Source organism: Acomys russatus, chromosome 15 (assembly GCF_903995435.1).
Source record: "Acomys russatus chromosome 15, mAcoRus1.1, whole genome shotgun sequence".
NCBI classification, from domain to species: domain Eukaryota; kingdom Metazoa; phylum Chordata; class Mammalia; order Rodentia; family Muridae; genus Acomys; species Acomys russatus.
Window position 1 is genome coordinate 41001050 of NC_067151.1, and position 18742 is coordinate 41019791.

The 18742-nt window shown below is 41.3% G+C and overlaps 1 protein-coding gene across 1 annotated transcript in view; it reads left to right on the forward strand.

Moving 5' to 3' along the window:
• Positions 1-18742, forward strand: part of Lekr1 (leucine, glutamate and lysine rich 1) — a 170274-nt gene that overhangs the window by 48323 nt on the left and 103209 nt on the right. The window contains exons 4-5 of the mRNA XM_051157263.1: positions 13299-13418; positions 14252-14427. Of these exons, the coding sequence (XP_051013220.1) occupies positions 13299-13418; positions 14252-14427 (296 nt within the window). The remainder of the gene's footprint in view (positions 1-13298; positions 13419-14251; positions 14428-18742) is intronic.

Sequence of the window (18742 nt, forward strand, 5' to 3'; positions counted from 1 at the left end):
GCTTTCACTTTGATATTCTCAAAAGAAGAAAAATATAAAAGTAATGACATAGTGTCTATCTTCAACCTGAGGAGACCTTCCTGGGTGTGATTCTTTATTAATGGCTCTTGAAGTGCGTGGCCTGGGCTGTGTCTGCTATCTGAAGATGAGATGAATCAGACTCTGGAAAGTTGACAGTTATGGTTAAGGGTCTGAGGAAACGCTGCTCTTTAGCTCTCCTCATGTTTCTTCTGACTTCGTGTTACTGCTCTCTTCCCTCCCCCCCCCCCCCCCAAAAAAAAACCTATGAAACTTCGACATGATGGTGACAACAGAATTTTTGGCAGAGGTTTGTCAGTTTCCTCTCAGGGAGAGAAACCATACTTGGTTTGGGGGTAGTGAACATACCCCAGATCTTCCAAGTTGGGGTATGTTGGCTTTCTCAAGGAGTCTTCCACATCCACAGCAATAGGCTAAGGGTGCCCATTGAGGTAGAGGTGAAGGACTGGGAGCCAGAGATCAAGAAGGCTTGGAAGGCAGTGCCCAAGTCAGTCTCTTGAAACTGTAGAAGGAAGTCTTGGAGGGATCAGACTCGTGGGCTGAAGTCTCCACTGGAGTCTGCAGTTCATGGACACAGGCAAAGGCCTCTGCAGGGCTCACTGGGAGTCATCTTGGCTCCTCTCAGGAATACTAGGATCCATTTGCCTTTTCTCCTTCTCTCTCTCTCTCTCTCTCTCTCTCTCTCTCTCTCTCTCTCTCTTTCTGTTTGATACTATCTTGATGGAATTAACATTTTAAGTGAAAACCAGTCATACTAGTGTTCTTATAAAAATAATGATAGAAAAAAGCATTTCAAAGTGTTTCCCAAAAGATTCCCAAAATTGTTATTAAGGAAAATGTTCTCTGGTTAAATTTTTATGGAAACTATTCTACATCTTTGCCCTCATCAGAAGTGGGAATAGTAAGAGTAGGGCCTGTAAGCCCTTGAGGCTTTGCCTCATTAATGGATTAGTGCAGAGAGACTCCTGTGGGCTCTTTGCCTAATCTTCCATGTAAGAACGAGGTCATTTATGGAACAGGAGGCAGGCTTTCACTAGACAGCAATTCTGCTGGCACCTTTTCTTGGACTTTTCAGTATCAAAGCTGCAAGCGGCAAGTTGTTCATAAGCCACCCAGTCTGTAGTGTTATGCCATAGCCCCCAGGCAGATTAAGGCACACTATTAATAGTAAAAGTTCTTGGAAACACTTTAGTAAAGCAACCTGGTATCTCCAATTTTACTGAGTTGAGAAGCCATTTCTGGCCAGTTGGGCAACACTAGGCTAAGGGTTAAAATGGTAATGAGGTATTTTTTAATGTCCAAGCCTCCAGAGCCCTCTTATCTAGAGAGAACAAAGGAAACTGGGGGGCCCTGGGCTTTAGTGAGAGAGCATCAGGAAAGCCTTTGTATGGGATTTTCACGCATCTAAGGTAGCAGCTGTAGCTGCTGTTGTTTCTGCTTTTCTTGTGTTATGGGGAAGGAGACAAAAAAGGCCTCTTGTCAGTTGTGTGACAGAAGGTACTGTCAGTAGGTTAGACATCAGCTAATCCAGGCAAGAGATGACTACATGCAACTCATGGTTTCTTCTTGTAGTCAATGTTTTTTTATCTTTGTAACTGTTGCTATAAATTGAATTTGTTTTTGTTTTTGTTTGTTTGTTTGTTTAGTTTCTTGAGACAGGGTTTTTGTGTGTAGTCTTGGCTGTCCTGGAACTGATTCTGGCCTTCAACTCAAGAGATTTGCCTGCCTCTACCTTCCCAAGTGCTGGGGGAAAAGGCGTGCACCACCACCACTGCCCAGCTAGACCTGAATTTTCTTCTATATGTTTTTTTTTTCCAAGACAAGGTTTCTCTGTGTATCCTTGGCTGTCCTGGACTCACCTTGTAGACCAGGCTGGCACTGGAATTACAGGCATGCACACACCGTTGATTCACCACTTCTGACTTTTTGTGCCTTCCTGTATATTTTTAATATGCAAAATAGAACAGAATTAATATATTAAAGAACTCGAATGATACGTAGACTTACTTTTTTTGATTTCCACAGAAACAATATTATAGCTGGTTTTTATATGAATTATTAAAGCATGTAAAATCTGGCCAGTATGTTGTAGGACTAGGTGTGATGACAAGCTATCACACAGAATTACCTATGCCCCTTAAATAAGGCAGCTGCTTCTTGAGTTCGAGGTTGTTGGGAGGGCTCATTGTTTACCAAGTTTATTTTTAAAAGTTTTGAATTTGATTTTGTTATTGTGGCCATGGTGCATGCGTGGAAGACAGAGGACGACTCTGTAGAGTTGGGTCTCTCCTTCTCCCTTTTCGTGGGTTCCAGAGATTGAGCTCAGGTCATCAGGTTCATGATCGAGGGTGGCAGGTACTACTAAGCCATCTTGCTGACATAAATTATTTGAGTTTTAAAAATAGAGAATCTAGATTTTTTTGTAATTAATGAATATCAATCATGCATATTTTTTAAAATCTATTTTTTAAAATTGTGTGTGTATGTGTGTTTTGCCTGTATGTATGCATGTAGCTCAAATGTATGTAGTGGCAGAGAAGTCAAAGGAGGGCATCAGCTCCCCTGGAGTTACAGCCAGTTGTGAGACACCAGGTGGATGCTGGGAATTGAACCCAGGTCCTCTGGAAGTGCAGCTAGTACTCTCAACCACTAAACCATCTTCTCCAGCCCCTAATTGTACCCATTAGTGGGTTTAACTAGCATTTATAGTGCATATGTTAGAGAACCTGAATTTTTATGCATAATATTTCAAAACTCAAATCTTGGTGTTCATTAAAAAAAAAACTACCTTGTAAATGGACATGTACAAGGACCAGTTTGTGACTCTTTGCGTAAGACTGCATGTTGCATAACTCAGTTAAGTTTCACAGTAGCCCATCTCTGGGTCCTGCCCATCACAGACAGTGAAGGTACTGATGTTGCTAATTGGCCACTCACCAGCAACTTTTCTGAAAATTCCTCAGATTCCACCTTATTTGAGATTATGATACTACTATTTGATGATCTAGAAACAGGCATTGCATTTCATAATGGCGTTGGCAGTAGGCATGAAACATTGATACAGGGTCTAAGTTACACAATGTTTAGTTAACTCCTGATGGCAGGAAATCTGGCAGAGTAAAATGGCTTCTTGGCTGACTGCAGAAGCTCTCAATCTGAATATCATTGTGTGATTTCATAATTTACAGTGGAATGTTTCCTCAGAGTTTGACAGGTGATAATTTGAACTTTGAATAAATATTTTCTCTTCCTTATTCTTATTTTTGAAGGTGAAATGAAGAACATGTAAATATCTCCTTGGATTATTCTTTGGGTATTTGTTGGGTGGCATTTTAAAATGTCATTACAGTACTAATCATACCCTGAATCATCTTTGATTTGGAAGCAAAAATACAAACTCACAGGTTTCTTACTGTATTTTAAGAAGAAAATAAATGTTTCTAGAAACATTTTTCTTTCCTGCTGTGCCTAAACTATGCCCTTTCTCCTTTTTCTCTCCAGTCTTCCTTAGCAGCTCGGATAGGCCATATGTTACAAGCAGACCCTTGTAACCAGGAAGGTTTTTATTTACCTTTTCCCAGCAGTACAAAGGCATACATGCAGGTGCCTCTTTCTGCCTTCCTTTGCAGCATCATCACACTGTAAGGCACATATTTTCCTTGTTATTCTCTCTTGTACCTAGCCATAACTGCTTGGGGACATACTATCCCCTTGTTTTTGAAGCCATAATGTTCTTGGTGTGATATTGTACTTGTAATGGCATGTCACACATATTACTTAAAACTTTTACCCTTTTCTACCTACCAAAATTACAACTTTATCAGAAGGCAAAGATGCAGACTGGAAGCTTCCACAGAGTCTCTTTTCCTTTTATTGGGCCAGTTATTGCTACTTCCAATAAAAAGGCAAGGCAAGGAAATCACACATTTTAGCAGTTCTTTGACTATTGTACATTTAGTTGCCTGAATACTTCCAGAAACTCATGCATTCCCGTCTTGAGCCTTGCAAGGAAGAACATATATGTAGGCCAATGCTTGAAAGTGCTGTTTGGATTCCTTAGCAGTTAGCTGGTTTATCATATTGTGTCTCCTGTATACTCATTGGTTTTTCATAATTTGTGCTATGGTTTGAATGTACCCACCAACATTCTCATTGAACGTAATTAATCCTCCCTCTGAGGCATTAGCAGGTGAGACCTGTTAGGAGGTAGCCCTAAGTACTCTGCCCCTATGAAGAAATGAGGCCACAGCTGGATTATTTGGAGTTTGCCTTACAAAAAGCCAGCTGTAACCTCATGTTCCAGGTGATGTCTTGTGCCGCCTCTGAGACTTTGTAGTGTTGCCACCCGCAGGAAGACTCTCACCAGATCTGATATATTTACCTTGAAACTCTCAGCCTCCAGAACCATAAGCGGAATAAATCTTTATTCTTTTCTAGTTCCGTCAAGTGAGGTAACCCAGACCCAGAAAAACATGCATGCTATATACTCATTTATAAGTGGATATTAGCCCAACATAGATGTCCTCTGAGAGACTCCACCCAGCAGGGGATCTGGACAGATACTGGGACTTGCAGCTGGACTCTGGGGCAAGCTCTGAGAGTGGTATGGAAGAGTTGGGGGATGGAAGGACCCAGAGGAGTCAGGAGCCCCACAAGGAAACCATCAAAGCCAGTGGATCTGGACCCAGGGGGTCCTGCACAAACTGACATATCAACCAAGGACATTGCAAGCAGGGAACCTAGCCCCTCTGTTCAGATGTAGCCAATGGACAGCTCATTCTCCAAATTGGCAGGGGGAGGAGAGCAGGGACTGCCTCTGACATGAACTTTGGTGCCCATGATTTGATCATTGCCCCTTGGCAGGTGGCCTTGCGGGCACACAGAGGAAGGGGATGCAGACTGTCCTGATAACCAAACAGGCTAAGGTCAGATGGTATGGGAGGAGCCCCCATTCCCCGTCAGAGGTCTAGGGGAGGGGAATAGGGCGGAAGAGGGAGGGAGGATGGGAACGGAAAGATAAAGGGATAACAATTAAGGTGCAATGTGAATAAAGCATACTAAATAAAAATATTTTAATAAAATATTTATTCTTTATAAATCACACAGTCTGTGGTATTCTCAGAAAATGAGCTAAGTTATGAAAATGTTTCCAAGAGCAAATGAGTAGAGGAAATTAGAAGCGTGAATGACCTAATGCCATGAACTCTGATGAGGAGTAAGGCAACAAGAAAACTAGGGAAAATTTGGCCATTGTGGTCATCTCATCAGAATGCTGATAAATATGGAAATGAGGATGCCCTGTATGGAAGTTAGAGACAATGCTGTCCTGAATAAGCAAACTGTTGGTGTCCTAGGATAGTGTCGAAGGCTGGACTTGAGAGAGATTGGCTGCTGGAACAGAGTTCTAACCCCCAAGCCTTTGGGCTTCTATGACTAATTCCACTGTGCAGTTATGTGAGATAGGATGAAGAATCATTTAAAGACAGTTTATAATTTAAGAAGGAAACTGTAAAAATTAGGAAATGTAGTGAGGCCATGCACAGGATGAAAGAACACTTTCGGCAGAGAACCCCTGTGGCAAGGGACTGTTTATTGAAGAGATAGGCACCCAGCAGGAAGCCAGGTATTTATTGTATTTACAATGGTATAGAGGTCTAAATGTGATTCCAGAGACTCTCTGTGATCCCTCTGTGCTCACTGGATCTGAGCAAAGGAGGGAGCAGGCCCTAAGTGTCCTCCATAGACTTGCCATTGAGAACTGTCAGGGAACTCTGCTCAACATCCCCGTACCGTGTTCTCCACCCTGCCTGTGGCTCAGACAGGCCCAGATATGGTTAGTGCTGCCTCTGTTAAAGGCCTGCACCACCACACCTGGCAGAGCTCTAATCTTTAATTCATGGACTACATCCAAACTCTAGCATCATATGCTGCTAATTCCATAGGGGAACAAACTCTGGACTATTGGGGGGGGGTTGTCTATCAACATTTTAAATGTTTGCCAACTGCCTTGGGAGGCTAGGCCAATATTTAGTAAGAATCTTTGCAGAGATTCCCTACTAGGCTGTCAGGGGTTGCCCATGAAGAGTCTTCCATTGGCTCCTGTTTTAGGACATCTTGCGCCTAGTTGGTGGGACTGTTTGGGAGAGGGTCTGGATCCTTCTGGACTGTGTCCAAAACTCCCCTGCTTCCTGATCTGCCTGGATGTGAGGGCCTCTGCCACATGCTTCTTCTGTCACAAATGCCACCGTGTTTTGCTCACATCCAGTTGTCTCTGCCAGGTCATACTGATGAGAACAGTAGCTAGCACTGGGGCAGTGCTGTGCAGCTGGAGCCCAGAAGCCCTAGCCCTGGCACTGGCTGGCAGTAGCCTAGAAAAGGCAGTCAGCAGTGGACAGCCGCTGTTTTGTAGCCCAGGAGGCTGACCCCAGGATAGCTGTGAGGGCAAGGTGCCCAAGACCTTGACGGTCCATCTAGCGTGTCATGAGACAGGATATGGAGTGAAAGATTATTCTGGAATTGTATGATTCATAGTCTACCCTGCTGAGGTTCAGGCTTGCTTTGAGCCAGTTCCTCCTTTGCTCTCTTCTGGAACAGGAATGTGTGTCTGTTCCCGTCCCACTGTTACACATAGACGCTTTTATTGATTTCACAGGCGCAGGACTGGAACGAGCCGCTCCTGACTCACAGAACAGACAGTAAACGAGCTCATGCTGAACTCAGTTAAGCCCGAGGCTTGGGATGGAAAGAAATGTTTTGTACTTGAGGAGGACCTAGGTATTGATGACATGGTTTGGCTATGGATAGCCTGTGCCAAAACTCAATAGTCTTCAGTGAGAAGTGTACAAGATGAGTCTTTGGGATGTAATTAAGACTAAATTGGCCCCAAAGGTTGTGCTCCCATTTCACTGGAGCTTGTATTTTATCAGAGGCAGAAAAGAGTGCTGAGCTAGGATGTCCTGTCTCGATATGCCATCCCTTCTAGCACCATGAGACCTGCTGAGAGTTCCCATGAGCAAGAAAAGCATAGCCGGATTCAATAGTGCTTGACCTTGTATTGTCAGTCTTCAGAAGTCTTTGTGTGCACATGTGTATGTAGTGTAGTTTCATGTTCAGGTGGGTGTATGCTCAGGCATGCACATGCCTGTTCACAATGTGTGTGCATGCCTGTGGAGGCCAGAGGTGGAGGTTGGGTATTTCTGTGTCTTTTCACTTTACTTTTCTCTATATAAACCTGGAGCTTACCCGCTGACATAGACTGGCTGTTTAGAGAGCTCCAGGGATCCCTGTGTGTCTGTTCCTCCATCCCAGCTCCCTAGCACTGGGCTACAGATGTGCACCTCAGCTGTTATGTGGGTACTGAGCATCCTAACGCAGGAGCTCATGCTTGTACAGCTGCCCCTTTACTGGCTCCTTCCCAGCCCCCAAAATCGTCACTCTTTGTAAGTCACTCAGCCTTGACGTTCAGTTGCAGCAGCAGCAATAAAAAAATGAAACCAAGTTTTAAATATGGGCTTATCAATATTTACTTACTCAGCATCTATCCTGTAATAAAATCAACTTTCTTAGGGTCCCCCCCCCCCAAGACAGGGTTTCTCTGTGAAGCTTTGGCTGTCCTGAACTTGCTCTGTAGACCAGGCTGGCCTCTAACTCACAGTGATCCGCCTGCCTCTGCCTCCCAAGTGCTGGGATTAAAGGCGTGCGCCACCACGCCTGGCCAACTTTCTTAGTTTTACTGTGACCATTTTGGGATGTTTTGGAAATAGATGAAAGATTGTCCCTCATATTATTTTCTAAGTTGACTGTTAGGTTTTTGGAATCAGCCTTTTTGAAGGTACTCGTGAGTGAATCGCAAAAGTCATATATATGTGGTTTGTTTTTCTTTTGAGATGGGGTTTTGATTTGTAGCTGTGCTGCCCTTCAACTAACTGGGTAGCCCGACTAGCCTCCAGCTTGCTGTGATCCTCTTGCCACAGCTTGCAAAGTACTTAGATTACAGGTGTGTATTACTAGTTAAAACATCTTAAACGTCTATTTCAAAATAAGAAAAGGGTTTGCAAGCAGAGAGTTTGGTAGCCAAAATAAATGATTTTTTTCTGTAATAGTTTTGTGGTTCTTAAAATTATAAGCATAGTAAACAGGTTTCGTTAAGAGGCAAATATTTATTCACCTAAGTATCACAGAGGATATCATCAACAGGATTAAATTTATATGAAAATTGGGTTTCTGGAAATTGATATACATCTCATAGCCATCAATGGTGGAGGAAGGACAAGGCAGCCGAGCAGGCTTGCTCTTACACAGAGCAGTGCTGCTCCTGTGGAGCCTGCTATCTCTGTTTTCCTTCAAGATGGAAGTTCCTGGTGACATGACAAGTATTTTAGGCTTCTTGATGATAATCTCAGAATGTGCTGTATAAATAAATAAATATGTGTGTGTGTGTTATATAAGTAGTTGTATTGTTTAGGGAATAATAATAAGGGAATATATGTATAAATTTTCAGTACAGATACAGTTGCAATTCCCACAAAATATACAGACAGACAGAGGTACATACAGACATAGGTACTGACATTATGGGCTGAACATGCCCAGAGCCTGGGCGGGGCAGGAAAGAACTTCATTGCTCAGCTGTATCCACAGCCCACCCAAATAAAGGCTGATATGAGATTGGCTGAATCTGCAGAATAGATTCCCTAGAATAATGGCAATATTTGAGGAAGTGTTTTATATGAACAATGTGATTTTATTAAAAATACTTATTTAATAGGGATTTTACTTTCCCCTCAAGTTGTCTTCCATCTCCTTACCAATCCAGTCACAGCAAACTATTTTACCTTCAGTTTTTGTGTGTGAAATTATCTCTCAGTCTCTTAATACCAAAATGATTATTTTAAAATTACAGTTAATATTATAAAACTTGTTTCCACATTGATAAGACTAGAGAAAATTATATTTAATTAGAGAAATTCAATTATGTTAATAGCCTAATCACATATTAAAGAGGGTATAGAAAAATAAGTGAATATTCAAAAACAGAATAATGCCTGGATAAGTTTATTTGGACGAGGTGTTCTTAAAAAGCAATGCGGATTTGGCCCAGTGCAAGATTCCTTTCTTTGATCGTCTCTGATTGCTTACGTATGTTAGTAACAAGTGGGATAATGATTGTACTTTACTGTTTAAATGACTTTAGCAAAGATACATTTTGGTAATTAAGAATTCTGTAAGATAATATAAGTGAATTCCATGTTAATTTTTAAAAACGAAAGCAGATAACATTCAAAAGGGGGACTAAATGTTTTCATTAACAATTTTGTTTTAAATATTGCGTCTGCTCTCTGTACTTTTGTGTTAGGGCCATTTGCAGCTCAGTGCATTCCTGTGCTGATGGGTTTGAAGTTGCATGGCTCCAGCTAATAGGTTAAGTGCTTTGGTTTCAGCCCCTAGAGTTCCTCAGAGCGCTCACAGTTCTGTGCGATGTAAGACTTCTTGCTGGTTTTATTGAGTCCTTCGTGACCTATCTGTGATGTCTGCACTCCCCTCTTGGATCGCATTCGGAACGGTAATATAATGTTATGAACATATTTAGATGGGTTAATTCCAGAACAGTTACACGAGGCCGTTTTCATAACCAGCAGGTTTTTTCCACTTCAGAACTTTGTTTCCCAGGAGCTGAAGACCATCTTGCTTTGATGAATTTCCTTGCTGTTGTGCTAGTTTCCTCCTTGATATGCAGGAGCTTTTGCTGTTAAGACCTTGATGGCCTGTGATCTTGACTGAAAATTCACCATTGTTTTCAGATCCCAGGCTTCCATTTGTCATCTTTGATTGCTGCAAAATCAGTTGGAGGGGAAGACTTTAAAATAAATTACTCTTTAGATAAAGTCCCCACAGCTTCCTTGTATTTCTTGCACATTTTAGTAGAGTGGAGAAAAGTTAAAAGGGAATTTACAAGTATTTTACCTGACATTATTTTCATAATGAGTGATATTAACAGGTAACTCAAATAAAAATAATTGGGAGGTTAGTCCCTTTCCTTATTTGCTTTATAACCCAGTGGGTTAAATATAATCCATTTAATCACGATGATGAGGAAAAACTTGGAAATAGATAATGGTAATAAATGTACTTCATAGGCAAGAGGCTTAGAATATAAGTCACCAATCTCCCAGGACAGGGAACATGCTGCTAGTGTCCATTTTCAGGAACACTCTCTGATTAGACAACATCATGTCCTTACAACGACATCATGCAGAATTATGACTGCTGGAGAAAACTGTGTGCTGCGCAGGACATCCAGTACTGTTTCTTGTGAGTTACTTTACAAAATGACGTATGTGTGTGGTAGAAGCGAGCAGTCCTGCTTGTCTAGGCGTGTCATGTTTAAGCATGTTGGTTTTATTTGAAGTAAGTACCAAGCACAGTCAAAGCACCAGCCTTCTCAGGGACTGTGGTCAGAGGGCTCCACATGCTTACGTGTAACATCCATTTAGGAACTATCCTGAGGGAAATGAGTTTGGAAAGTATTTTAGCATTTATATTTCTTAATGAAACACTAAAATATCTTATAAGAAGAGGCTGAGAATTTCTTTCCAATTGAATTTTAATAGTTGAAGTAGGCTGTAAATCAAGGCATGTTAAAAACACATTAAACAACAACAACAACAACAATCAAAACAAACAAACAACAAAAAAACATTACTTGCCAGGTGTGATGGCCCATGCCTTTAATCCCAGGGGAGACAGAGGCAGGTGGATCTCTGTGAGTTCGAGGGCAGCCTGGCCTACAAAGCGTGTCTAGGACAGCCAGGGCTACACAGAGTAACTCTGTCTTTAAAAATCAATAAATAATATATAAATAAATAAAACTACCTTTTATAAATGATATCTAGTGGCAGATAACTTGAAACTGTACACGTTCTGTTTTCTCTGACACCTTTATTTATCTTTAACATAACTGTCAGTAGAATTGTCTGAATTAGGTTTTTTATTGACTTTGTTGTAGATAGATGTCCTTTCTTTATTCTTTCTGCATTTGTTAATTATAGATCTTCTGTGAGGACGGTGTTTGTGCTCCCCCTTTTATTAATCTGTTAGACGTACTTGATTTTGTTTTCTGGGTTATAATCCCAGACATTGAGCATATCATATTTGCCTCTCAATGTAGACAAAGCTGGAGCATTTATTCCACCGGAAATAGTAAACCAGGAAGCAGGCGAGACTTGAGCAGCTGTGGGTACATGTGCATGTTATGAGAATGGCATCAGGGCAGATTATAAAAGAAGAGGGAAATCTCAGATGATTGCCTTGTGGTCGCAGTGGATGAGAAGCAGAGAGAGGGGACTGGACCAGAAAGCTCTAAGAAGCCCACCTATTGGCAAAAAGTCAGAAAAAAATCATGAGAGGAATGCAGAACAGAGAGGAAAAAGGAGACCATTGTAATTTCATCGGCAAATAATAAGTGCAGTCTGACAGCAGCGAGGATGATAGGAACACTGAATGGAGCTTAATAAGAAGTGCTGCTTTAAGCCAGGTGTGGCTGCGCATGCCTTTGATCCCCTCAGGGGCAGGGAGGCAGAGGCAGGTGGATCAATGTGAGTTTGAGGCCACCTGGTCTTAAAACAAAGGAGTCTAGGACAGCCCAGGCTACACAGAGAAGCCCTGTCTTGAAAAACAAACAAACAAACAAAAAAAACGGAAGAAGAAGAAGAAGAAGAAGAAGAAGAAGAAGAAGAAGAAGAAGAAGAAGAAGAAGAAGAAGAAGAAGAAGAAGAAGAAGAAGAAGAAGAAGAAGAAGAAGAAGAAGAAGAAAGAAGAAAGAAGAAGTACTATTTTCACAGTACTAGGGAGCCGAGGAAAAGGGCTGGGGCAGCAGGTGTGGCGTCTAGGAAGATCTGCTTCTGTTTGCTGCTCCTCTACAAGGTCTGTTTTTCTTTCCACTTTTGTAGCAGAACTGTTACTAACCCTGGAGACCAGTTTTCCCAGTTCAAGGACTATGCCTCCCGGCTTTGCTTGAAGCTGTGTAACCACATGCTTTAAATCCCCGAGAAGCATTCAGGGGTCCTTTGCAAAGATATATTTTAAAAGCGTTTTTCTCTTGCTGCTGCTGTTCTGAAGTGGAGGCTGCTTGGAGCCTCCATCACTGTCTTGGACCATGAGGATAAAGTGGACAGAGAGTAGGAAGGCCATGGGGCCCTGAGAACATTACAGACTATTGTATTAACACAGTCGCTTATTTGTTTCGAGAAAGTTCGTTCTCTGTAGCCCTGAGAGACCTGAAACTCACTGTAAGCAACAACTCAGCCTCACACTTGCTGTGGTCCTCCAGCCTCAGCTTCCCGAGCCCTGAGGTGTAGGTATGCGCCACCATTCCCTGCATGTGCTTTAGGATGTGTGTGAGAGGTGACGGTCAAGTATTAGTTATATGTACCTGAACTATTTCTTTCTCTTTTTTTTTTTAAGATTTATTTATTATTTATACAGTATTCTGCCCACACGTGTGCCTGCCCACCACAAGAAGGCACCAGATCTCATTACAGGTGGTTGTGAGCCACCATGTGGTTGCTGGGAATTGAACTCGGGACCTTCAGAAGAACAGACGGTGCTCTTAACCTCTGAGCTATCTCTCTAGCCCCGCCTGAACCGTTTCTTAACTGATTTCTACTTAAGTTACATTTTTTACTAGCCGGGCGTGGTGGCGCTTATGTTTAATCCCAGCACTCAGGGAGACAGAGGCAGGCGGATTGCTATGAGGCAGCCTGGTCTACAAAGAGTAGGACAGCAGAGCTTTAGAGACCCTCTCTCTCAAAAAAAAATATTACAAAATAGTATAAACATGATATTTAGTAGCATAGAGACAAATGCTAGAGGAAACAAGAAAAAAGCAAAAGCAGTTGCCTTTGGCAGTGGGAATTGGGGTAAAGTCAAATGTTTACTATTTTCTTACAATAATTTCTGCAATACTTAACATTTTAAGCTATATACATCATTAATAAAATTAAGTGAACTTTTTTCTATTTTAATTAATATTTATATATTTATTTCCCACTTATAAATACTACTCTTTTCACCTGGAATAATAACTGTTTGGTATGGCTTTCTGCATATTTTTGTATATAGTAATTTTCTTAATATAGTATATATAAAGTAGTTTCCTTTATCTACTTATTTTTATTAAATTATATTCCATTTTACTTTTAAAATGCTATTTATTTGGAAATATTGAAGTGTACAGTGGTATTGTTTGTTTATATTTTTAGAGTTCAAGATTCAAGCATGCAGTTAAAAATGCAGCAAAATGAATTTCAGAAAGTACAGAGAGAATTAGGACATCTACAACATGAGTTAAAAATTAAACAAAAACAATCCCAAGTCTTCAGGTAAGATTGTCTTTAAGAATTGAAAGTTATAAGTAGTAAAATTATACAGTAAATGCTTACTTTATGAATATTCAATTAAACATTTTGGCTTCTAGTCTTGAAAAAAAATGGAAACAGCTTCTTTTTCTTATTGTCCGTATATCAACTGATTTGTTTTACTAACAAAGAGTATTTGAGCAGGCAGCATGTTCTGTTAACATCTTGTTTTCTTTCTCTGTAGTGACATTTTAAATGAAAACATAGGAGCTAATGCAGTGTGTGTGTGCATGCGCGTGCTTCCCTCATTAGTGTCTGTGCATCACATGTACATTTCCCCAAAGGTGGTGTATTTCCTTGGGACTAGGCTTATAGATGATGGTGAGCTACCATGTGGATGCTGGGGATTGAACCTGGGTCTTCTGAAGAGCAGCCAGTGCTACTAACCATGCCTCCATTGCTCCAGTCCCCAGTGGACATTTTTACATTATAATTCTCCTTGGCCCATTTCAAGAAAGCCAACAGTGAGTCAGCAGGTTAATAGCACCAGGCAGCTCTGGTTGCCAGTTGCTTGACTCCTGCAGTGTCTGGTTTACTGCATATGAAGATGTCTGTCCTCTTTGTAGTTAAAATAACAAAATAGAAGTATCTTGGCATTGCTGTGTAATTCAGTGTACCTTCACTATTCTCAGATTATATCTGTTGTCTCTGCATAATATGTTGAAGTCTTCCTTTCACTGTCAGAAGTATTTCCATTAAACAATGGGTTATATGGTCATGATAAACCGCTTTTGAAGAAGTATGTGCTGTGCTTTCTGTGTTTAAAAAAGTCTAATTTTTTGTTTTGCTAATTGCAGTCAAAGATTGTCAGAATACAAATACTTCTGGAATAAGACTCTCTTATTACTTAATTTTACTAAAAGGGAACTAACCAGTATTAAATATGAAATATATGATAATTTTCAAAACTGGACTTCACTGAAAGGAGAAGTTTCTCTACAAGTTAAATCTATAAGTGATACAGCCTCGGCAGGTTTGTTACATATGTTTACAGCCTAATTGCTTTGTGTGTAACTGGTACATCATAGTTATGCAAAGTTACGGTGTTTTCTTTGTCTGTTGGGGCATAGGCTCTACTTTTAATACTGATTACTAGCTGGTCCTGTAAATAAACATTAAGGTCCACTCCATTCCTAGAATCCAGTAGGAATCTAACATAAGCTACAGTACCTCCATCTAAAGCTGTAGTCAAAAGTATGATTACTCTTGTAAAGCATATGGATTTGTTTAAATTTTTTTTCTCTTTATCTCAATGGCTGCATAGTAATATTAGATCACCCCCAAATAATAATTATAAATACTGAACAAAATTACTCAACATTGCTGAGAGACTGAAACCAAGCATATAAAGGCAGAAGTGTCAAAGATTGAAAGAAGATACTGACTCCATGAAAGATGCCAGCCTGAAAGGGCAGCATGGAGAAGTACATCTTCATGACCTGTTGGAAAGGGAAAACTATAAAACCGTGAACTTCAGTGACTGATGGGGGCTAGAGGCAAGGACCGGTACATATGTGTTACAGAGAGGAATTTAATTAACTAATTATTCACTTTACATTCTGATCGCAGCCCCTCCCTCTTCTCCTGGTCCCACCTTCTTCTTTCCCCACCCTCTCCCCTATTCCTCAGATAAGGGGAGAGCCCCCCAACCCACACCTGCACAAGTCCAATCAGGACTGAGCACATCTTCTCCCCCTGTGGCCTGGAGAGGCAGCCCCTCCAGGGTGAAGTGATCGAAAAGCAGGCAACAGAGTCCATGTCAGAGACAGCCCCCATTACCGTGCCTCCTCTTACTAGGGGACCCACATGAAGGCCAAGCTGCCCATTGGCTATGTATTACACAGAGGAATTTTAAGTTGTGGAAATTATTCTCTAGGATACTGTAGTGGCACATTCACATCATTATGCATTTGCTGAAACTTCCAGAATATAAAACACCAGGTGTGACCCTTAGTGTAAATGATGAGCTCTGGATAATAAGATGTCGCTGTTGATTGTCTTGAACCAGAGTCACCACTGTCCTACCGGATGTCACTCGGAGAGGAGGCCAGGGGTGGAGGGTGCGGTGGGAGGTAACTAAGAACTCAGATTTTTTCTCACTTTTACTGTGAACCTAAAACTGCCTCAAAGTATTTTAAAATTAGTTTAAATATTGAAAAAGGATATGGAACTTGGTGAATTCCTTTCCTTTTTTATTTTTTTTAAAGGCCAGTAGACTGAGGTCAGGATACTGTTTATTCTGCACACAAGCAAAAAGTATGAAAGGAAAGTGTGTTCTTTTAAACTTGAAGATGAGAGGACAGAGATCAAGGTAGCCCCAGCCTCTGGGAATAGCCAGGTGCAGAGACAGCGGGAGAGAGCAGATTTTGCATGGAACGCTTTCCAAACCTCTGGCTTCTCTCTGGAGTACATGTACATAGGGAGGACTGAGCAGCCCACCTAAGTAAGACTAAGAAGATTGCTACTTTAACAGATACCTTTCCTGGGGAACAGATTTTATAGTTTGACTTTAGCTAAATTAACTGCTCATTAAAACAAAGCAGAACCAAAGGAAAAAAGTACTCCTTGATTTTTTTTTTTAAATTATGTTTATAAATGTTTTACTCTATGCTTATCTGTACATCATTTGTGTGCCTGGGGCCCAAGGAATCCAGAGAGAATTTCGTCTGCCCTGAAACACTGTAGTTACAGACAGTTGTGAGCTACCACATGGGTGCTGGGGATCAAATTTGGCTTCCCTAAAAGAGTAGACAATGTTCCTAACTGCTAAGCTGTTTCTCCAGCCCCCTTAATACTCTTCTGAGGAAACAAAATGGAACCCCATCTCCATAATGTACCACTCACAATGTTAGTACACAATCTAGAAATATTTAAAAATGTGGTTCACATTCCCTCCTCACTGTGCTCTGCAGACATCACATCTTTTTATGAATGGCAGGCTTCTGGCCATCCCTTGTGGGCCAGGCTCTCTGGGTCCTGTTTCCAGTGTCATGTGCTCGCTGGTGAACACACATTCTGTCATATTGTAGTCATTCTTACAATACTTTTGATTCCTATTTTATAATCTGCAGACAGTGACCTTTGGTGTTACTATTATAACTGCTTTAGGACATTATGAACCACACCCGTGTAAGAGGTGCACTTAAGTTTAACATATTTTCTGTGTTCTGACTGCTCCCAAAACAGCCATTCCCATGTCTCTCATTCTCTTTTGGGCCCTCCGCAAACAGAAGTACCAACATTAGGCCAATTAAAAACCCCATAGTGAATGTAAGTGCTGGAGAAAATGAAAGATCAAGAGCTATGATGATTAGGCTTAGTGAGGAAGTCAAAAGTCAGTAGGTGAAAAGTTAGGCCTCTGGAACCGCCACCATCTTCCAAGTTGTGAAAGCAAAGAAAATCTTGAGAGAAATGAGGAGTGATACTTCACTGAACATACAGAAGATAAGCAGTGTTATTACTAATTTATTACCGATAAAGATTTCACCCACAACACTCTCTGAAGTTAAAGCTTAATTTAGAGCATGTCCCTGACTAAATTCATGAAGGCTGAGAGAAATGAGAAACTACAGAAGCTACCATAAGTTGGTTCAGGAGGTTTGAGGAAAAGAAATGCCTTAATAAGGTAAGTGTGCAAGAAAAAGCAGCAAATGCTGAGTTAGAAGCAGCATCAAATTATCCAGAATATCTCTTTAAGATAATTGATGAAGATGGCCTCATTAAACAACATTGGGACGGGGTGGGGGGCAGTTTCTAGTTCATCATCCCTTGAACTCGTTAATGACGGCCTTGAGCTTAGGTCTTTCCTGGTGCACACTTGGTCTTTCATATGGACACCACTTAGGACTTTTCATAGCCAGAGAAATTATCACCCAGTTTCAGAGGACATGCTGGCTCTCTTGTTGGCGCCAGGAAAGGCTGACTTGACTGGGAAGCTCCTTTTCATCTGGCATCCTCAAATCCTGGGACTCTTTCAGACTCCTATGAGATTTACCCTGCCTGTTCAATATAAATGGAACAGCGAAGCCTGGACGACAGCACATCTGTTTATAAAACCAGTCTCCTGACCGTGTAAAGCCTCCTGTTGATAACTGTTGTCAATACAGTGAGCTCGGCCTGGTGGGGCATACTTCCTGCTCCAGCTCGCGGATAACTTTGTTCAAGGAATCCAAGGCTATCTTGAGTGGCATGCTGAGATCCAGTCTCAAAGAAAAGCAAATCCTTTCAAAATATAATTTCACCCAAGAACTCTGGGGTTTAATGAGATTAGTGATATTTTCATACTTGTTAACTGGCACCAGCCACTTTACAGTCTATGGATCAGGGGTCTTTACTCAAGTCTTACACTGTACACTTTATGAATTTATCATTGTCAAGGACAGTGGTTTCTCTGACTTATCTGGACATAGTAAATCGAAAACCTCTGGAAATGATTCTCAACTGTAGATGTCATTAAGATTAAATGCTGTTATTAGGGTTCACCACATAGACTGCATTAAGAACATTCATGATTCATGTCAAAATATCAATATTAACAAGAATTTAGAAGAAATTGATTGTAACCAGCACGGCTTTGATGGCTCAATACATTGGTGGAAGAAACAATTGTAGACAATGTAGAAATAGCAGTTGACTTAGTTTCCTTTCTGTTGCTGTTGCTGTAATAAACCCTGTGACCAAAGCAACTTGGAGAGGAAAGGCCTTGTTTCATTTGACGGCTTACAGCTTCTTATCAAGGGAAGGAACCCCCAGCAGGAATCCCATGCTGGGAGGGGCCTTCGTGCTGCTGCTGTAAGTAACCCCAATAAAACTCACAGCCCATTGGTTTGAACTTTAGTGGTGTCCATACTCTGGTCTGCTATAGGCTCCCTATCTGGACTGAGAAGAGTGTGTGTAATATCTCCCCTTAAGTCTGGTCACACAACAACCACTGAAACTTGGTGAAAGAAAATGGCCGAGTTAAAAACACAGTCAGCTGCTTCCTTGCAAGAGACAAGGTCTGCAAATAAACTCATTAAGCCAGATCTCCTCTGACCTCAGTGACCATCTACTGGGACAAGCTACCCTGGGGGCAGGAGTGAGACCTCAGTGGCTCTCTTCACACCCAGCAGACCTGCAGCGTCAGCAGTCAAGGTGGAGTGCAGCAGTGTGAGGAAGCCAGCAGAAAAGGACTCACAGCTGCTCCTTCTCTACATACTAGAGCTATGTGGGACACCAAGACTACATAGTGATCTGTTTCTGGTAGACACAGCTCCAAGTGGGTCCTGTTTGAGAAAGAGAAATCTAGG